This window comes from Anolis carolinensis, chromosome 6 (genome assembly GCF_035594765.1).
Source record: "Anolis carolinensis isolate JA03-04 chromosome 6, rAnoCar3.1.pri, whole genome shotgun sequence".
In the NCBI taxonomy this organism is placed as follows: Eukaryota; Metazoa; Chordata; class Lepidosauria; order Squamata; family Dactyloidae; genus Anolis; species Anolis carolinensis.
Genome location: NC_085846.1, coordinates 45,931,920 through 45,954,842, shown reverse-complemented (window position 1 = coordinate 45,954,842; position 22,923 = coordinate 45,931,920). Strand labels below are relative to the sequence as shown.

Here is a 22,923-nt window from a genome sequence, read left to right as displayed (position 1 = left end):
ACCATGGCCAAATCAGACTTCTCGAGGTATGATTGCAGCTGGCACACCAGATTTAACTGTGCAAAGGCCCTCCCGGCCACTGCCGACACCTGGGCTTCAAGCGTTAGCGTTGAGCACAGGAGGACACCCAAACTGCAGACCTGTGACTTCAGGGGGAGTGAAACCCCAACGAGCACAGGTTGCCACCCTATACCCTGATCAGTAGCACAACTTACCAGCAGGACCTCTGTCTTGTCTGGATTAAGTTTCAGCTTGTTATCCGGTAATTGTTCAATAGCGTATGATCAAGGGACATCTTTTTTAAGGAAAGATCTTACTATACACTATTTAGATAGAAAATGTCCCTGGACCATTGAGGCATTCACAATATTCACTAGCCACTTCGTCAACCCCCCCCCCCCCCCACTGGCAAGTTTTAGTAGCCAAGAAGGGCAAGGATCCAGAGCACACATGGTCGCCCTCACAGTTCCAAGGTTCCCCTCGACATAATCAGGCTGAACAATCTGAAACAAATCCATTAAAACTGGTCAAGCAGGTGCCTCGGTTACCTCCCCTGGAACTGTGATAATGTTGGTGTCTAAGTTGGAGCGTATTCGAGCAACTTTGTCTGCAAAATGATGTGCTCCCTGACCACCCTGAACAACTCAGATGGTCTGTTGGTTGCAGATGCAATGCAGGCAGTTGTGAAAGCCTTCCTGGTTGCCCTCAGAGCCGTGGAATAGGTCTTAAGTGACGCTCTAGCCCATGTTCAGTTGGACACACTCAGATGTACTCTAGTCTCAGTCTAGTCTGTTTCATCTCTGCCAGCTCCTCAGTAAACCAAGGGGCTGGGTTGACTCTAGGTGACGGGAGGAGATGTTCAGGGTCGATCATGTTCACTGCCCTGGCCACCTCAGTGTTATAGAGGTCAACCAAAGAATCGTTTGCTGCCATGATAAATAAGTCCCCGAGACGTCAGGAATCCATCTGAATCCATAAGTCTCCTGGGGTGGACCATCCTAATTGGTAAATGTTTGTGTGACTCCGGATATATATAATAAGTATACAAATCAAACATTTACTGATATTAAATAACCATTTGCAAGGCTTGATAAACAGGCTGATTTTCCCTATTTATGAAGTACAGCTGAAGCAATTGCTGCAGAGTCCATGGTTAACAGATGTATGTAAATATCTAAAAATGCCACTAGATGGCATTCAGAAACCTTATACTGTTGCCAATTTTTTTCATGGCCCCAATATTGACCTAAGGGAATCCCATTTGGGTTTGGGACCCAAAGTTCAAGAAACAGTGGTCTAGCTCACATTTTACTAGCTTCTTTGCAAGAATATAATGATGGACCTTGTTGATGGCCTTACTGAAATCAAGATATGCAACATTCATGACATTCCCCTTCGTCTTCCAAACACATAGCTCTAGTTAAAAAAGAGATAAGTTTTTGTCCAGTATGACTTGTTTTTGAGAAACCCATGTTGACCTTTTGTGAGTATGGCATTGCTTTCTAAATGCTTGCTAACTGTGTATTTAATGATCCGTTCTAGAATATTTTCTACTGATGTCAGGCTGACTGGGAAATAATGTCTGCGTCCTCTCCCCACCTCCTTTATGAAAATAAGGACAACAATTGCCTTCTTCCAGTCTGCTGGAACTTCTGTTTTCCAAGAATTCTCAAAAATGATTGTCAGTGGCTCTGAACTTACTTCTACCAGTTCATTTAATATCTTTGGTTGTAATTCATCCGGCCTTGGAAGCTTGAATTCATTTAGATTTGTCAGATTTTTCCATCTTCTTCTTCTTCATTCGTTTAGTCGTTTTCGACTCTTCATGACCTCATGGACCAATCTATGTCAGAGCTCCCTGTCGGCCATCGCCTCCCCCAGTTCCTTCAAGTTCAAGCTAGTCACTTCAAGGATACAATCCATCCATCTTGCCCTTGGTCGGCCTCTATTCCTTTTTCCTTCCAATTTCCCCAGCATCATGATCTTTTCCAAGCTTTCGGGGCCGGGCTGTGGCGCAGCTGGCTAGTAACCAGCTGCTATAAATCACTACTGACCAAGAGGTCATGAGTTCGAAGCCCGGGTTGGGTTAAGCCTCCGACCATTAATAGCCCCGGCTTGCTGTTGACCTATGCAGCCCCGAAAGACAGTTGCACCTGTCAATTAGGGAAATTTAGGGACGCTTTATGCGGGAGGCTAATTTACAACACCATAAAACTGCCAGCAAAACACGAGGAAAGGAATGAGGAAGTACAGCCACTACTGGACGGTGAAGCAACAGCTCCCCCTGTAGACGGAATCGTGAAGCTGGAAAAATGTTTAAAATGCCTCTGAATCTGTCTAATGTATGTTGTTTGTCTGTTGGCATTGAATGTTTGCCATATATGTGTTAATTGTAATCCGCCCTGAGTCCCCTTCGGGGTGAGAAAGGCGGAATATAAATACTGTAAATAAAAAAATAAAATAAATTTCCTGTCTTCTCATGATGTGGCCAAAATACTTCAACTTTGCCTCCAATATCCTTCCCTCCAGTGAGCAGCTGGGCATTATTTCCTGGAGGATGGACTGGTTGAATCTTCTTGTGGTCCAAGGCATTCTCAGGATTTTCCTCCAGCACCAAAGTTCAAAGGCATCTATCTTCCTTTGCTCAGCCTTCCTTATGGTCCAGCTCTCACATCCATAGGTTACTATGGGGAATACCATTGCTTTGACTATGCGGACCTTCGTTGCCAGTGTGATGTCTCTCCTTTTCACTATTTTGTCGAGGTTGCTCTCCTCCCATGAAGTAAACATCTTCTGATTTCCTGGCTGCAGTCTGCATCTGCAGTGATCTTCGTGCCTAGAAACATAAAGTCTGTCACTGCCTCCCTCTATTTGCCAGTCATCAATCAGTCTGGTTGCCATGATCTTGGTTTTCTTGATGTTTAACTGCAGCCTGACTTTTTGCACTTTCTTCTTTCACCTTGGTGATAAGGCTCCTCAGCTCCTCCTCACTTTCAGCCATCAGAGTGGTCTCATCTGCATACTTACGGTTTTTAATGTTTCTTCCAGCAATTTTAACTAATTTTAATAGCCTAGTTATCTATTGTGTGCTGCATTTCCTCTATTGCATCCTCTGCTCTATCATTTAAGAACTGTTAACCTTTTGGGAGAAGACTGAGGCAAAGAAGGTGTTTTTTGTTTTTTCTCTGGCCTTTGTTAGAATGTTTCCATCATCTGTCTACAGTGACCTTAACATTTTCTTGTTCTTCCTTTTGCTATGGACGTAACAAAAAAAACAACAACACTTTTATTGTTTTTAGTCTTTCTAGAAAGCCTGAGCTTATTCTATGAATTCCTCTTTGGTGATTTCTCCCTTTTTCCATTTTTTGTAGTTGTCTTTTTATACAAAAGCTCAGTTTTCAACTCCTGCCATCTCCAGCTTAATTTAACTTAGGTAGCAAAGCTGAAAAAGACCTCATTAAAACACACTCAGTGCAGGAAATCATAGTGCACTATAACACAGGCAAAATCACTTGTGCTTAGTCTGCAGAGTTTGACGTGCATAAGGAACATTCTATAAACTGATTTCACCTGGTTCCCTTTTGACAGCAATATTATACTGAGTATTTCCAGTCACTGACACAGTAATAATGGCAGTTTGCCTGGCCAAGAGTTCAAAGCAATAAATATTATATTCTTTTAAAATACAGTAGCTTGCTGCAGATTAGCATTTCCTCATCTCAAATTTGCCTAATCTAGCAAGAAAAATACAAATGGTAAAATGGGCTGATGAAGGAAAAGTTTGTTACAAACATTATTGAAATTATCTTGAACACCTGCAAATACAAAATATGTCTGTCGCCTTATCACACATAGCTCCCCCCTTTAATCTCCACAGCATTTTTGCTGCGTTTTGCGTTATAACTGAAGCAATAATAAAATATTTTGTTTCGATAGATGAAAAGTTGAGTGAATGTATTGAGATACAGTACAAATAATCTATAATAGATTTTGAATTAACCAGACCTTCAGATATTGATGAACTGCAATTCACATCCTTCTTTACCATGGAGAACAGGGTTGCTAGGAGTTGCAGTTCAACAACAGAGACACATTCATTTCTGAATGCCTTGTGAATGATGTTCACAAGATATAATGTTAACTACTAGCCAAGATTACTTTTAGAAGTGGTAGAATCACTAACCAATGGAGAATAGAGTTATCAACAGTTATTATTAGCTATGTTGGTTAAACAGTATGCCCTCCTCTGCTTAGAGTAATAAATACAGAAAACCAACAACATGAAAAGGCTTAGATTGCCATGCTTGCCTGGAACAATAACAGTTGCTCACTTTTAGGAAAAAAATGCTGGATATAAAATTATTTGTTTGTGTTCATTAAAAATATAGGAAGCCTATTTAAAATCACAGAATCATACAGCTGGAAGTGACCTCAAGGGCCATCCAGTCCAACCCCCTACCAAGAAGCTGGATTTTGTAGCAGCCTTATTTGTAGTGAATGTAATATGTGAATGTAGTACAGTTACAATGAATAAAAATACAGTCACTACAGTCTTATACTTGAAATGTTTTCTGCTGCATTTCACTTATTCACATCTTTCCCATTTAAATATTTAAATATTCTCTTACCGATACAAGCATGGACTCTCACTGACAGTTGGGTCCTCAGGATTATACTGTGTTTTTTGCTCCTGCTTCAGGGTAAAAGGAAAGACAAAATTAGCAATAGCATACCACATGCTAGTTAAAGTAAAGGTTCACAAATGAACAACTGAATTTCAGCAATGATGAAGCATTTTCCACTAAAATATGCACAAATCTACAATAGTTCTTCATTTCCTATGAGCAAGACTTTTTATTAAAGAATAATGTAATTTTATGTAATTGTCTTTCATCATTCAGTGGCTCAAGTTGGTTTGCATCAGAAACAAAAGATGGCAGCACAATCCTGTGGGGACCAGAATATGCTACTTTGGGGATTCTGAAGGGTGGGTGGTGGGTAAAGATGGGCCTCCTTCAATCTGATGTGACAGCCCAGTCCAACACATGATTGGTTGAAAATAAAAGGCATCCATGAACCAAAGGGTTGACAAATGTCTTGCTGGTGACCAGTTCAACCATATGATTACAAGTAATATAGGTGTGTAATGGAGGGCTTGAATATTTCAGGGTTCAAATCCCCATATCTATACATGAGTCATGATGGTCCTGAAGTTCTTCATTGGGGTCCACATGATCCTTTGCTTCAGCATTATCCTCCCTAGCCAGGTGATGCCTGCAATAAAGCCACTAAGAACACGGATTAGATAGATAAATCCACTAACAGATCAGAGTTGGCCCAAAACTAACAAAATGAAGTTCAACAAGAACAAATGTAAGATACTACACTTAGGCAGGGAGCCCCTGTTGACGCAGCAGGTTAAACTGCTGAGCTGCTGAACTTGCTGACCAAAAGGTCAGCAGTTCGAATCCAGGGAGTGGGGTGAGCTCCTGCTGTGAGCCCCAGCTTCTGCCAACCTAGCAGTTCGAAAACATGCAAATGTAAGTAGATCAATAGGTACAGCTCTGGTGGGAAGGTAACAATGCTCCATGCAGTCATGCCGATCACATGACCTTGGAGGTGTCTAAGGACAATGCCAGGTCTTTGGCTTAGAAATGGAGATGAACACCAACCCCCAGAGTCGGACACGACTAGACTTAATGTCAGGGGAAAACCTTTACCTTTACCTTACACTTAGGTAAAAAAAGTGCAAAGATACAGGATGGTACAGGATTGGTGCTGCCTGGCTCAACAACAGTACATATGAAAAGATCTTGGTAGTCTTAATAGACAACAAGTTAAACATGAGCAAACAATGTGATGCAACAACTAAAAAAAGCCAATGGGATTTTGGACCTAAATTAATGGAGCCCTCAATGGCGTAGTGGATTAAAGCCTCGTGACTTGAAGGTTGGGTTGCTGACCTGAAGGTTGCCAGGTTCGAATCCCACCTGGGGAGAGTGCAGATGAGCTCCCTCTATCAGCTCCAGCTCCATGCAGGGACATGAGAGAAGCCTCCCACAAGGATGGTAAAAACATCAAAAACATCCTGGCATCCCCTGGGCAACGTCCTTGCAGACGGCCAATTCTTTCACTCCAGAAGCAACTCAAGTTGCTCCTGACACGAAAAAAACAAAACAGAAACAAAAACCTAAACTGATGACAGAAACTCCCCATCTGGCTGTGGAGATTCTTCAGTCCATGTCTTATGCCTTTATCACAGATTGGACATAAGGAGCTGTTTAAACTCTGCTATGTTTTTGCCAAAAATGAGGATAGAATAGTACCTGTTATTTATAGTGTGCTGAGTTTTCACATGAAAACAAAAGCACGGGCTTTCTTGTAGCTATATCTTCACATAGCTTGTTGTTAACTTCTGAGGAAGTCATTAAGCAATAAATGATCAAACCATTAAAGATTTTTGTCCAGCACTAATTTTTAAAATCTTTCTTTTACTTGGGACAGAGCCAATCTCTGTTTTCTTAGTTTCTTGGCTTTGAGCCTGATCTGTTTGCCTTTTTTGAAATGTGTATTAAAACAAAACAAAATAAAAAGGAAATTGTGAATTCAAAATAGTGGCATTGAATTTGGAAGTCTTAACTATCCCCCACCATCTTGCCATCGAGCAAACTGACATTCATGGTATATGTTCTGTGCATAGGAAAGTTCATTTCCTAAACAACCATTTTGTAAAAACATCCACAGTACAACATTAAAAAATATCATATGTGGTCACCAGATTTAAAAGATAGAAGACTCAAAAAGTAACTGTAGTTCATTTTTCCCATAAAGTATCAGGAAAAAAACAATGGATCAAAAATTAAATTCGAAGTGCAACATACTTTATTTTTTGAGAGGAAAAAAGCCTCAGACTTTCTTACCCAACCACCAAACCTGAAAAAGTTCCCACATTATGCCACATCTAAAAATATGTTAGAGTAATCTGGAATCTTCTGCAATGTATACAAGACAGTATAACACTTGGCCATCAATTTAATGCAAGACTAAACACAAGCATTATAAGCCTTTAACACCAGAGTTCTTAGACTGTGCTCTGCTGAGCCCTTGGGGCTCTGCAGGTGATAGTGAGGGACTCCACAGAGCTTTATTGCTTCCTGTCTCCTCCTCTTTCCTCCTCCATTCCATGGACACCAATATTAAAAGACAAGGGAGTTAAGGATGGATGGGAGTTTTTTTTAAATGAAATACTCAAGGTGCAAATGCAAACGATACCAACAAAGAAAAGAAAAAAAAAACAAGACAAGTGTGAAGAAGCCAGAATGGATGTCCAAAGAACTTCTAATTGGGCTAAGACTCAAAAGAGACACGCACAAGAAGTGGAAAAGGGGAGAAATCACCAAAGAAGAATTCAAACGTATAGCCAACTTCTGTAGCAAAAAGGTTCGCAAGGCTAAAGCGCAAAGTGAGCTCAGGCTTGCCTAGGACATTAAAAACAACAAAAAAGGGTTTTTTTGCTTATGTTGGTAGAAAAAGAAAGAACAAGGAAGCGATAGGGCCTCTGGGAGGAGAAGATGGGGTGATGGTGACAAGGGACAGGGAAAAGGCAGAACTACTTAATGCCTTCTTTGCCTCAGTCTTCTCACAAAAAGAAAGCCGTCTTCAACCTCAGCAACATCGAATGGATGAAGGATTAGGGGAAATCCAACCCCAAATAGGGAAACAAGTTGTCCAGGAACACCTGGCTGCTCTAAATGAATTCAAGTCCCCAGGGCCAGATCAGCTACATCCAAGAGTATTGAAGGAACTAGCTGAAGTTATTTCAGAACCACTGGCAACTATCTTCGAGAGTTCTTGGAGAACAGGAGAAGTCCCAGCAGATTGGAGGAGGGCGAATGTGGCCCCTATCTTCAAGAAGGTAAAAAGAACAACCCAAACAATTATCGTCCAGTTAGCCTCACAATGATACCAGGCAAAATTCTGGAAAAGTTCATTAAGGACACTTAGAAACAAATGCGGTCACTGCTAATAGCCAACATGGATTTACTAAAAACAAGTCATGCCAGATTAATTTGATCTCTTTTTTCGATAGAGTTACGAGTTGGGTCGATACAGGGAACGCTGTGGATGTAGCGTGCCTGGATTTCAGTAATGCCTTCGACGAAGTCCCCCACGATCTTCTGGCATACAAACTAGTAAAATGTGGGCTAGACAAAACTAGGGTTAGTGGATCTGTAATTGGCTAAGCAAATGAACCCAGAGGGTGCTCACCAATGCATCTTCTTCATCTTTGAAAGAAGTCACGAGTGGAGGGCCGCAGGGTTCTATCCTGAGCCCGGTTCTGTTCAACATCTTTATTAACGACTTAGACAAAGGATTAGAAGGCACAATCATCAGGTTTGCAGATGACACCAAACTGGGAAGGATAGCTAACACTCCAGAAGACAGGAGTATAATTCAAAACAATCTTAATAGACTAGAGAGATGGGCCAAAACTAACAAAATGAAGTTCAACAGGGACAAATGCAAGATACTTCACCTCGGTAAAAAAAATGGAATGCAAAGATACAGAATGGAGGACGTGTGAAAAAGATCTTGGAGTCCTCGTGGACAACAAGTTAAACAGGAGCCAACAAGGTGATGCGGCTGCTAAAAAAGCCAACGGGATTTTGGCCTGCATCAATAGGAGTATAGTGTCTAGATCCAGGGAAGTCATGCTATCCCTCTATTCTGCCTTGGTCAGACCACACCTGGAATACTATGTCCAATTCTGGGCACCGTCGTTGAAGGGAGATGTTGACAAGCTGGAATGTGTCCAGAGGAGGGTGACTAAAATGATCAAGGGTCTGGAGAACAAGCCCTATGAAGAGCGGTTTAAAGAACTGGGCATGTTTAGCTTGCAGAAGAGAAGGCTGAGAGTAATGTATAAATATGTGAGGGGAAGTCATAGGGAGGAGGAAGCAAGCTTGTTTTCTGCTGCCCTGGAGACTAGGACGCGGAACAATGGCTTCAAACTACAGGAAAAAGAGATTTCACCTGAACTTCAGGAAGAACTTCCTCACTGTGAGAGCTGTTTGGCAGTGGAACTCTCTCCCCCGGACTGTGGTGGAGGCTCCTTCTTTGGAGGCTTTTAAGCAGAGGCTGGATGGCCATCTGTCGGGGGTGCTTTGAATGTAATTTCCTGCTTCTTGGCAGGGGGTTGGACTGGATGGCCCATGAGGTCTCTTCCAACTCTACTATTCTATGATTCTATCCTGAGAAATGCAACGAAATTAAAGCTCAGGGGGTGCTTTGTGTTTTTCCTGCACAGCAGAAAGGGGTTGGACTGGATGGTATCTGGAGTTTCTGCTATTATTATTAGTGTATTATTATTATTATTATTATTATTATTATTATTATTATTATTATTATTACAACAAAAGCTGGATGGCGATCTGTTGGGGGTGCTTTAATTGTGCTTTTCCTGCATGGCAGAAGGGGGTTGGACTGGATGGCCTCTGGGGTCTTCCACTGAAATTCTGTTAAGTTTATGTTAGTTAAAATTGATCTTCATTTTAAATATTGTATTTTCTTTCTTTTCTTTTTTTTTTTTTGCATTTTGTGAATTAGTTCACACAAACACTCTCCATCCATCTGCCACTGGCCTGGCCCATGCCTGATATATCTACACATTATATATAATACTAGCTTGGGCACCTGGTGGTGCCCGGGTCATTTGAGAAGGCATTGTTTGCCTGTGTTCCAAATGTAGTCTAGATCTAGTGTCAGCTGGGTTCAGTGGGTGCGGGTGAACTACAACTCCCATATGCAAGTCCCTTCATCCATCCTCCTCCAAACAACGCCAGGATGTAGATTGGGTCATGGGTGGTCTGTGTGCCAAGTTTGGTCTTGATCAGTCATTGGTGTGTGTTCCAGTGGTCTCAGGAAGTGAGTGAAGGTACTGTAAATCTCATCATCCATGGTCCATTGTTCCTCAACCTGCAGCAGGTGGTAAAGTGGGTGATGGGAAGTATTGTGCCAAGTTTGGTCTTGATCAGTCATTGGTGTGCGTTGCAGTTGTCTGAAGAAATGTGTGAAAGGACTGTAAATCCCATCAGCCCTGGTCTGTTGTTCCCTCAAACTGCAGGAGGATGTAAAGTGGGCCACATTGCTCCTTTGTATACACTGCTGCAGCATGTATAGTGTGTCATTTGCGATATGTGTCCAAGTTTGGTTCAGTTACTGTATGTCATATGTGGCAGTTGCAGTGGTCTCAGGAAGTGAGTGTAGGTACTTCAAATCCCATCATCCATAGCCCTTCCCCCTCCAAACTGGACCAGGATGGAAAGGGGTTCATGGGGGTTGTGTGTGCCAAGTTTGGTCCAGTTCCGTCACTGGTGGGAATTGCAGTGGTCTGTGGGAGCCGAAGCTATTGAAAGTACTCCAAATCCCATCATCCATGGTCCCTCCTCCCCCAAATGGCACCTCCTCCCCCAAATGGCACCAGTGGGTCATGGGGGTTAGGTGTGCCAAGTTTGAGCCAGGTCCGTCATTCCTGGCAGTCTTGGTGACCTGCGGATGTGGCGGCCAATCAGAAAGCTGCCACATATATACAAACATACCCACATACAAACACTGACTTTTATTATATATACAGATAATATAATATATAATATATAAACATTTCTTGGCGCTCCAAGAGAAACTTTTGCTTCAAAAAGCAAAAGAATCCCTGCTTTAGTATATACATCCCTTTTATTAGATCTTCAGTCTCCATATTCTGTAGTAAATGTAAACTTTTCAATGGAAAAAAAATACGTACCCAGAATCCTCCTGGAAACCTTCCAATTCATCCTTTTGCTCAGCTAATGTAGACTCTAAATCCAAGTAGGTACCATTGTGAGACAGTTGCAGAGCACAGTCATCAAGCTGAAAGAGAAAGAACCACAAAACCCTATAGATTACTGCTGCAAAACCAACTTATAAGATTCCTACTGGAAAACAAGGGTAAAAGACAAACCATTGCAGATACCTGGACCAATTTGATTTTCTACTATTCCTAGTAGATTTCTAGTAATATTAATTACTAGCAATATACTAGCTATTCAACTTTCCTTACAAATTAAAGTAAATTATCACTTACTCCTATAGTCAAAATATAACAAGAAACCAAAGTATAATATCATGGCAGCCATAACAACCAACATTGTAGTGCAATGATGGGCAACCTTTTGCGCTTGGTGTGTCAAAATTCACCAAAAAACCTAGCATGACTTGGGTGGTGTGTCACTTCGAGAAAAAAACCATAATTTCGCAATATGTATAGTTTAAATAACAAAAATATATAATTGTAATATATAACTGTATTTAATAAATCAAAAACTATTTACTGCCATTATTTCCATGTACAACAATCTATGGTACCTCTTGCAGTTTCCACGCTGATTTATCTCTATTCTAGTTTCAATGTAGTCATGAATAATGAATAATATAATAATAATATAGTAATAAAATGATAATATACTACAATAATAATAGAATAATAATGTGCATAATTCCCATGGAGTAAACCACAAAACCACTGGACCAAATCACACCAAATTTGGCCACAAAAGACATAGTCATCCAATCAATCTGCATGCGGCAGTGTGTCAGCAAAAATGGCTAGGCGTGTCAGTGTTGACACACGTGTCATAGGTTGGCCATCACTGTTGTAGTGGAACCAGAACCATTACAGTTTCCAAAAAGGGAGTTGGTTTCTTAAGTACATTTCAAAGTCTGCAATTCGGAATTGCTTTCCTGAAATAGATTAATCTTCAGCTTGGCAGGGTAGGAGATCTAGGAATATAAATGTATTGTTCTTATTTTTAGACAGAAAGACAAAGTAATGGCTTCTAGAGAGGAATTTAAATTATGATGAGCGATTTTAGCAGTTTAACAGGCACATTCAGGCATTTTTGCACCATGGATTTTGCCAGGGATTAAATTTCACTCTATAATTTCTCTATTTGCAATGTGCATTTGAGGAAGGTTGTCTGTTTGTTTTTGTCTGGGAACACAGTATGTATTGTTTGCTATTAGTATAGTCATTCCTGGTAAGGTTGGTCCTGTGAGGCAGATGTGATCAAGGTGTTCAAGCCTTTTTCACCTGAACCCCTGTCTCTAGTAACAATAAATGACCTGCATACTTAACTGGTTACACTCAAACAGTTCCACTATCACCATGTTTCTGGACCAGGAGAATCAGCAGTATTGGTAGAAAACCACACTGAATGCAAGCCCTAACTGGAGACTTCAAAAGAGGTGCTGCTTGGTCCAGACTAGATAGACTTCTTGACACCCACAACTCTGAGGAGTCCCAAATAAAATCTCTCAATGTGTACTATTTCCACCCTTATTGTCTACTCCACATTGACACCATGGTCTCCCACTGTTCACCTTCCCCCAGGTCCCAACCAGGTCTTTTTTTTGCTCTCCTTTATTTTGTTTTTGGGTACAATGTGAACAACAATGTAATCCCTTCCAACATCTAGATGGCTGGCACGTGACCATATAAACCCAGGTAAACTTGGAAAATAAAATGATTCATGCAGTACCAGATTTGCTCTACTGCATGCCAAGACTCTTATCCATTGGAAATGAAGGTAGGATCTTAAAATAAAGGAAGAAAAAAAACGAGAAAGCCATTGTGTTGCTTATGTTGGGGAAGACAGAATAAAGCACCAGTGTGGAGAAAGTAAAAAACAAAAAGATAACAGCACAAGAAAAAAAGGTAAATAGTGATGGTGAAAGGGAAAGAGTACTAAATTGGAAATGACATGTGCTGTGGGGTGGGGGAAGCCCAGAAAGTAAAGGGATTACACACAGAGAGAAAAAACAGGGAACTGAAATGCAATTGGGGAACAAGGAGTGGGTCTCACAAGGACATCTTGCCCCTAAATTTAGGCCCCTTCTACACTGCCATATAATCCAGATTATCAAAGCAGATAAACCACATTATCTGATCTGAACTGGATTATATGAATCTATACTGCCATATAATCTAGTTCAAAGCAGATGATCAGGATGTTATAAAGAAGTATAGAAGGGACCCTAAGCTGTGCCACTGACTTCTAAGACCAATTATTCTGTTATCTCTTATTGTAAGGATGCTGCAAACTCAAGATTTTTTTTTTTTTAAGTACCATATAACTGTTGTGCGGGGTGGGAGAACCTCCACAGTCAAGTCACATAATTTGTTAAAGATTGCTGTTATTCCGTGTTACATAAAGCTATAAAATGGCTAAAAGTAAACTCAAAATGCTGATAGAAACTGTGAAATAATTTATCCATGAGGGTATCTCAAGGCAAGCCAAAAGCTACCAAGTCCAATATCAGTGTAATTTACAAGAGTTCTCTAGATTCCACTAAAAACAGAAAGAGCTACAGTTGAACTGATTTAAACTAAAGGCAACCAGGCAGTTCCCAGGAGTTTTTATACTCTTACCCCCTGATTTCCACCAGACTCTACTTGAGTCCTTACATCCCAAATTACATAGAACTGAGGGGACAGAAAACTGTTCCAAACTGAGCTCTCACAAAATGTTGAAAAACCTCCAAAAACATTCCAAATCTCTGAAAAAGAAAGAAAGAAAGAAAGAAAGAAAGAAAGAAAGAATCCAAATGTTTTTGTTTATTCATGCAAGGTTTTATCTGACCTGGTTGTTTTCTTTCATATGTGCATGTCTTTAGTTCTGAATAAAAAGTCTGCTGAAACATGTTCAAGTTGCTCTTTTTCTGTTTCTGGTGTAGGAAACTATCCCTGTTCTTTCCATGTTATTTCTACCTCTGCTACCAACATTTCTGTTACAGACGTAACACCTATGAACACATTATTACATACCTGAAGCTGAGAACCGTATTAAACCACTAAAGGGCAAATGCTTTTTGTTTGAAATAGTAGAAATTTAAACTCTTTATTTTCCACAATCTATCTAGCCACACTGTTGGCTGAGATTTCTTTTTCTGGACATTGTGTTTTAAATAAATAATAATAATAGATCCCTTCAGCAACCACATTCTTGATTTTTTTTTACTTAGGTAGACCAGAGAAGTAAAAGAGGTAACACAGAAAAACAGAAAGGGGTCAACATGACTGAAGCAGGGACAAGGGAAAGCATAGAGTTTATGGTGCTTAACTCCACTACTCCTAAAGTCCTGCCATTTTGTACATGTGCAGAAAAGATACTAAGAAAGCAATAGTATCTGCCCTTTGGCTTAGAAGGGAAGGCAGCAGGGTGACTCAACTTTCCTATTAGCCTGTTCCAGTAGAAATTGTGTGTAAACAATGACTAGAGTTGGTGGCATTGGTAGGTTAGATATGACACCTTGGCACATAATACAGAATGTGAACTGAACAACTGCCTTTTATATATATATTTTAAAAAGAAACCTCACAGAGACACTAAATTGTGACACACTATTTGAAATGTCAAAAATCTTTAAAGGCTCCAACAGACATCAAGATACTTGTAATTGTTTACTATGATACCAGCTATGTACTTTCCTTCAGTTTGAAATGAAGGGAAACAGAAGTTTTGTAAAAATTGATAACAAATAATTAAATCCTTTCAATGACCAAAATAATCTGATTCTTGTTTAACTACTACCTCTCAACGTAGACCAGGAATTGGCTAATTCAAGGGAGCTGGATCCTGCTAAGTTCCTCACACCTCTGTAATGTATAAATTGTTCTTGAAATATTGGGTGAAAATATAACAGGAGTATAATAATAATAATACCTTATCTTTATTCCGCTCTATCTCACCGAGGGGTATTTCTTGGCAATATAGATATGCTACATTATAATTCAATTATTTTTAACTTCACTGCCATCTTGGAGCAGGATGGCTGTCAATGGCAGAGTGGTGGCCATAGGTCCCAGATTTATCTGTGCATTGGAATAGGCAAACAGAATCTAATTAAAATCCAATTCAGGCTACTGTTGTTCTGTGCAAAGACACAGCTGGAAACCAATATCACAAACATGGTTTACCGTGTTTCCCCTAAAATAAGACCTCCCCAAAAAATAAGACCTAGTAGGGGTTTGGGGGGGATTGCCAAATATAAGGCCTCCTCTGAAAGTAAGACCTAGCAACTAAGGCTGCAGGAGAGTTCCATTGGGAAGCATGGCTGCAGGACTAAAGCAGCACTCATACACACCGGAGGGAGGGAGGGAGAGAAAATGCTTGCTTTCTGTGCCTCCCTGCCTTGCCTTGCCTTGCCTGTCCCCCAGCCTCGAAAAACCTTCCGTGGCTGCTGCTGCGCTGCTGTTTCTTCCTTCCGAGACAAGGCATCCTGGCCATGCTCCCTTCGCCTCCAAGGCTTCTGATTGGCTCCTGGTGCCTGGGCAAGGGAGGGTGGGAGGGAAGGAAGAGGGCTTGAACACCCTTTCCACTCATCCTGCTCCTTCAGCTTCTTAAAGGTACAGGACGTATTGGGATTCTCCTATCATCTTTATTCCTATCCTATGCCATGAAACTTATTATTTTATACTTATTATTTTATACTATTATTCTATTACCATATTATTATCATCATATTCTGTTACTATTATTATATCCCATTATTATATTATCCTATTAATATATTTAATATCATTATATTATATTTTTCTATTATTATTATATCATATTATTATTCTACTATTATTCTATTATATTTTCATATTATTATATTATTATTCTGTTATTATTATATTCAATTTTATATTATCCTATTAATATATTTTATATCATTCTATACTATTATTCTATTATATTATCATATTATTATTTTATTATTATTAGCATATTCTGTTATTATTATTATATTCCATTTTATATTATCCTATTAATATATTTTATATCATTCTATTCTATTCTATTATTCTATTATTCTATTCTATTATCCTATTATTATTATATTATTATGCTATTCTGTTATTATATCCCATTATATTATCCTATTAATACCATATTATTATCATATTCTGTTATTATTATATCCTATTATTATATTATCTCATTAATATATTGTATACCATTATATTATTATTATATTATCATATTATTATTATAGTATATTATATTATTCATCATTCATGACTACATTGAAACTAGAATAGAGAGAAATCAGCGTGGAAACCTTGTGAAACCTAAACTGCAAGAGGTACCTTGTCTGCAGTCTCTGAACATCTTGCTGAAATTATTGGCAATCCGTCTGTTACAGACTTTCACCAGCTTCCAAATCTATTGAGAATGTTAGTGAGAACTGTATTTAAAACAAAAGTTAGCAACCATATGTCCCATCTTTGTAAATCCAAATTCCGCATTAATCTATGTGTTGCCATTTATGTATGTAGGCAAAACAACAACCATCCTACAAGCCGCCTTGAGTTCCCCTTGGGGAAGAGAAAAGTGGGGTATAAATAAGGCAAATAAATCACAACTCCAAAATCTTGACTAGAAAATTAGAACCAGTGGGTAGGCCTTTAATTTCAAACATTATACTACCAATCCAATTTGGTCGCAATCATTTCGTCAGGGAGGCAGGGAAGTCTAATCAGCATTATTAGGTTTCCTATAGCCAGATTGAGCATTTAGACTTCCTTTGTCCAAACTGATCCAACAACAATCAACTGGCACATCACCTTACATCCGCTCACTCTACCTCAGAGAAAATCCAGACCTAGACTATGCTTTTAAGAAGCAAGAACCTAGCACCCACTAAATAGTCTAATTATTTTTGTGTGTCTTCAAGCCATTTTTGACTTATGGCAGTCTGAAAGTCAACATATCAAAGAGGGTTTGCCTTTGCCTTCCTCTGAACCTGAGATAGTATGTCTTCCCAAGGTCACCCAGTGGATTTCCATGCCTGATAAGAGATTCAAACCATAGTGTTCACAGTCATAGTCCAACACTGATACGACCACACCAATATGGCTCTTAATGTTATACAGACTCAGGATTGAAATAGGCACAATGGCAAGGCCCAGAAGAACATTTGGGGGGGGGGGGGTGGCGGCAAATTGAGGGCAAAGACATTTATAGATGGTAGAGAAAGCATGGGCAAATTTAGGCTGTTAAGAATTGTGGGAGTTGAAGTACAAAACACCTGGAGGGCCGAAGTTTGCCCATGTCCGGGGTAGAGGGTTAAGAGGTATAAATGGCTAGGTATAAACAAACTGGAAATTGGGTGAAAAAAACAGATAACTAAGCCAAGGTACATGGGCCCAGGCATGTAGCCGGGGGGGGGGGGGGTTTGAGGGGCTTCAGGTTGGTCCATGAGAAGGCCTTACATTTATTATTTAAACTGTTATGTTTATTCATATTATGATCTGATCACCATGCTCAATATATCCCATATGCATGGGGGTATTATTGGGATAATGATACAGAAGGTTTGCTAGGGTAGATCCTCTCTCACTCAGACTCAGCCCACCCACCCCACCCGAATCAAAATCCCCCCCCCCCCCAATCAAAACCCTGGCTACGGGCCTGCCTTTTGCATCCTACTTCACTCTAGGGAATCCTGGGTTGTATAGTTTGGGGGAAAGGCACTTAGAATCCTCATCTGGAGTATCCTAAAACATCACCAAAATATAAATCTCAGAATTCCACAACCCTCTGGGATCCAAAACAAATTTTTTCTGAAGTGCACATGGATGCTTTAAAAATAATCTGTCAGTACACACACACACACACACACACACATACACATGGGGAGAGAGAGAGAGAGAGAGAGAGAGAGAGAGAGAGAGAGAGAGAGAGAACACACTATAGCAACGTAATAATAGGTGACCCAATTGTTTCCCATTAGGAATTGTTCCACTTGCAAAAGTGGGGATGTAATCATTAAAACCAATGCTGACACGAAGCTCTCAAAAAGAATTAATAGATTTCAGTTAACATCCTAGTACTCCAAATGAAGCCCAAACACCAGCCCTTGAGTGATTCTAGGGGTTATTTGGATAATGATGGATACAGATATGATGTCACTCCTCTTTCACATGTGCCACCTGGCAAAAATACCAAAATGTTATGCAAAGCACCATCAAATCTGATAGCAGTTTAGCTTAGAACTTTTTTCTTTTGGTAAACAGTTTATTATAGATATGGTACACAACAGAACAACAAATCATAGCAGATATAGTCAAGTAACAATAATTTTGATATATACATGCATATCTACATTAGTCAACCAGTTGTTTCTGACACTGAATGCATATTAATATCTGTAACTTAAAACCTTTAGTATTGCTATTTCTACATGTTATCCAGTATTTTCAGTCTAAGCTTTCTACTCATTTAAAAAGTTTTTTTGATATAAGAGTTCACCGTGACATTTAAACAGCAACACACAACATATTACACACGACAGACCTTGCATGCACCCGAAACCCCTATCCCACACAGAATAAAACCTCTTCCCCACACCCCTGCTGTTATGGTTGAGCCTTATGGCTCCAATACTGGGAGACGTGGTCGTAAGACTCCTCGAGAGTCAGACTCTCTTGAGGAGCGAGAGAGGAAACGGCTGCGGGATATCTTTGCAGAACCATCTGACGAAGACTCCTTTGAGGGTTTTACTGAGAGAATGGAGGAAGAGGTGGTTAGCTCAGAGGAGGATGACATGGAATGGACTCGTGTGAGGGAGGATTTGGGTGTTCTTGGTAATGATAGCATGGGAAGCGACTGGCGGGTTGCAGGATCGGACCCGTGGACGAGTTGGAGGGATGGGACGGGATCCACAGCTGGGGATCCTGTGGGGCATAGTCAAAGATGTTTTAGTTCTGATGAGGATGATGATGATGAGGCACCTGGAATTAGGGTAACACCTGATAGTGATGAGGAGTTGTAACTGGCATAAAATGGGGTCTTGAATCCAGGGCTAATTGCGTTGGGCAAGGTAATCTGGACGGACGCTTGGGATCTTGTTTGGGAAAATCCTGAAGACGGGTGTGTTTCGTTTGCTGAATACGTAAGTTACCAAGGACACTGGGCATAGGCGGCGGGAGGAACTGTGTGGGCTTTTGTTGTGCAACCTGTGTTTAATCTTATTAGCTTGGACCTCCGTCGTCTTCTTGACGGACATTATTTACCTACTCGGAATTGACGCTGGACTGGCTGACTGACTACGACCTGGGACTACCCTTTCTTGACTATCGTTGGAATTCGTGGAATCTAAGACGCCTGCACCTGGTAATCGACCTCGGACCGGATTGGGACCCCGCTGACGCTGCAACCCTTGATTGATGGGTTTGGACCCGGAGTTCGGCCGCTGCACGGAGGAGTAACAACTTAGTTGCTCAACCACAGCTGTTGAGTAGCAGAGAGGAATCTGCTGCCAGTATTTATGTTCTATTGAATCTTTGTTTACTAGCTTTTGTTTGTTTATAGTCCCATGCTGAAGTAAGCATTTTTGGTTTAACCCGGATTAAACTCCTGTTTAATCCGGTTTATCTTTTGAACCATTTTTGAGTGACTTTTCATATTGAAGGCGAGTGTTTGCCTAGCTCTTTGTTTTTTACGAGCATTTTTGGTTCTGTATCTTTAATAAACTGTGTTGAATCTTATCTACTGGCGTTCTGTCCTTGACACCTGCACCCTTCACCATGACTGAAGCACTATGAAGCCTTTAAGCCAATTTATCTATCCTTGTTCCCAGTAATATTTATTTATTTATTTATTTACAGTATTTATATTCCGCCCTTCTCACTCCGAAGGGGACTCAGGGCGGATCACATTACACATATAAGGCAAACATTCAATGCCTTTAACATAGAACAAAGACAAGACAAACATAGGCTCCGAGCTGGCCTCGAACTCATGACCTCTTGGTCAGAGTGATTTGTTGCAGCTGGCTGCAGCTGCTCACCAGGCTGTGCCACAGCCTGGGCCTAATCCTAAATTCCTAATGGAGATTCTCTATGTTACTGACTCTCCATTCAGATATGCCATGGCCAACTTCAGTTTTTCCAAAAAGTCTTCATTACTTTTGTTTCTCCTATTATTGGTTATTCTGGCTATTAGCATATATCCAATCCTTTTTAGGGCCCATCAAGATAGCCCCATAAAAGATAGCCCCTCAAAATTACCCTGGGAATTGCTGTTTAGGGGGAGGCATTTAGAACTGTCAGCCAGAGACTTTCTCTCCCTCCCTCCAGGGCGTATGAGTGCTGCTCCTGCCCTGCAGCCATGCTTCCCAATGGAACTCTCCTGCAGCCTGGAAGGTCCCATTCTTAGTTGCTAGGTCTTACTTTCAGGGGAGGCCTTATATTTGGCAATCCCCCCAAACCCCTACTAGGTCTTATTTTTTGGGGAGGTCTTATTTTAAGGGAAACATGGTAGATCATATAAAATCTCTCTATAGGATCTCTAAGAATTCATTTGCTTAAGATAACTTACTTGACTGCATCAGACTGGGCTAAAACATGTGCCTACGCATTTCTTTTGGTCCCCTGTGGTCACTGAGAAAAGCCATTTGCATGCTAATAGGCTTAGCTGCCTCCTTGCCAGTTTCCTTCAACTGTTTTATTCTTTAGTGAATGCACAGATAATATCACAACAATTTCCATAGCAACAGACAGCAAGCATAGAAACATAGATTTTAGAAAAATGACCTCGATGACCTAAAATTACATCCACAAAAACACTGAGTATCAGCACAATCCATATGAAACAGGAATATTTGTTATGTTCTACATAAAACTTTAAGTTGCCAAACTCAAGCTTCAAATGCTGTTTCAGAGCATGAGAGAGGTAATGCTGGCATACAGGCCTGTAGTGAGGGGGGGGGGGGGGGGCTAGGGGTTCAACCCCACCCCCCCCCCCCCAAAATTTTTCAGTTTATAAAAAAACCCTGGTTTACTCATGAATTTTAACTGGTTAACCAAATCCCCATGCTAAATCTATGAGACGCAAAACATTAAGAGTCCCTCCAGGCACTATCTCAAGCAGATATTGACAGGTTTGTAGCAGAGGTGGGGGTTGCTAGAGGTTCAAAACCCCCCCTGAATTTTTTTTCTGGCTATGGCCCTGCTGCTGTTTTCCCCAGTTCTTGAATTATGTGAATTCAAGACAAGATGTAAACAAGGAGAGGAAAACATTTCATACATTTGTATTTAAATCCTTTACATTCTGAAAAGAAAAGTCTATGATGGTTAATATAAGCACTGTAAAATAAAATTGGCATTAGTAGAACAGTGAAAGATCCCCCCCCCCCCCGCTTTCTCTATGCAGGGTGCCTAGCCATTTGACAAACACTGTATTTCTTCAATTCTAAGATGCTACCAATCGTAGGACCCACACTAATTTCAGTTCCACCAAGAACAAAAAATTACATAGGACACACATCCCTCTTTCTCACCCCAACCTCAGGCATTCCCTATTTGAACTCAGCTTCCTGGAATTTGCTTTCAAGAATTTGTCCACAAGTAGAGGTTTGATCAATAGCTTTGATATGAGTCTGACAAAGATGCTTCTTCATTATCATTCAACTGGGTCTGGCTAACTGGGCATCAAAGAAGGTACAAGCTGTTCTTACAAGAAACAGGAATGCCTTTACAAGAAGCAATAATTCAAGATGGCGCCAAAGTAGTACAGATCTCCGCAGGGCTCCAAGGAGGGGATTCTAATCCACGGCCATCCACTCCCCTCTTGTGTCCCCTGCTAGCATAGTCACCCTGTTCGGTGACCCAGGGTCTTGGAAGACTCCTTGGGGGACCGGCCAGGTGCCAGCTGAAGTGAAAACAGGGGAAGAATGCCCTGTGAGAAACAGCTGGGTTGAGCACCACCACCGCCACCATTGCCATCGTGGCTTGAGGCCACTGCATTCCCTGCTCATACACTAGAGACTTTTAATAAAAATAATCAATTAATTCTCCTACCTGGAAAATCCCATGGATATCTGCTGCTTCCAACGTTGGGCTGCTGGGGACAAGCCACCGCTTGTTTATCTGTTGGATGCACGGCGGCATCCAGACAGCTTTCCATCATGCTACTTGTACGTTAACATCCACTATCAGTATTTGGGCCTGGGTGGGAGTATGACTGGAGGGAGGGAGATGGGATGACGTGGGGTGGCATGGTGTGGCCTGGGTAGGAGCATGGCGGGGGGGGGGGGGGCTGGGACGACATGGGGCAGAGTGGAGCAACCAGATGCCTGGGGCTTCCCATCCCATTAAACCAGAAGGCTATCGCTTTATTGTGTCCATGCCACCATCTTATAGGCAGTCCTTTGCTTCATCTGGATGGCCAGGCTACTGGACCTGCAGCCTAGAAGCTCCTTTCCATCTTTCCATCAAACCCAGTAGAAGGTGGAACAGGGAAGCTGATCACAGGGATGGAATCATGATAGACCACTATCTCCCCACGCCCCAGACCTGGCCTGCTGGTGCACCCTAAAACCCGGCAGAGAAAGCTGGGTAAGGTACCCCCCCCCCCTCCAGCTTATTCATCCAGGTCTCAGTGATGCAAGCCAGGTCCACTTTTTCATCCAGGATCAAATCCTGGATGGCCGCTATTTAACAGATCTGGCATTTAGCAGAAGGACCTTAAGTCCAGAGGGTCTGCCATGTTGGCTATCCTGCCTAACTTGACCCTCCTTCCCAGTACGACCACAATGGTGGTCCCCTAATCCAGGCACCCCACACCCAGGGGTACTAACTTGTGGGCTTGGGGTGTGTGTGTGTGTGATGAGATTGAGGGAGATAGTCAGCTCTCCGACGTCAAGGGGCCAGGGGGTTTTCTAGGGAGGGGCCTCACAGGGGGAGTTTCTTGTAAAAACAAGGAGTCATTTAGTGTCCTAATAGGGGGTCATTCTAAGGGCAAGGGCTGGTGCTCTTCCTGCTCAAGGCTTGGAGATGCTGACAAGAAGTCTGAGCTTTTCACTAATGCTTGTAGGGACGATTCTGGGAATCTCTGGGGA

General features: G+C 41.2%; 1 protein-coding gene across 10 annotated transcripts in view; it reads right to left on the bottom strand.

Annotated features, from left to right (window-relative positions):
- Positions 1–22,923, bottom strand: part of fhod3 (formin homology 2 domain containing 3) — a 326,788-nt gene that overhangs the window by 258,958 nt on the left and 44,907 nt on the right. For all 10 annotated transcript variants that reach the window (XM_062984260.1, XM_062984262.1, XM_062984267.1 and 7 more), the window contains exons 2-3: positions 10,799–10,905; positions 4,629–4,693 (exon numbers count right to left, since the gene is read on the bottom strand). In XM_062984260.1, coding sequence (XP_062840330.1) covers positions 4,629–4,693; positions 10,799–10,905 — 172 coding nt within the window. The remainder of the gene's footprint in view (positions 1–4,628; positions 4,694–10,798; positions 10,906–22,923) is intronic.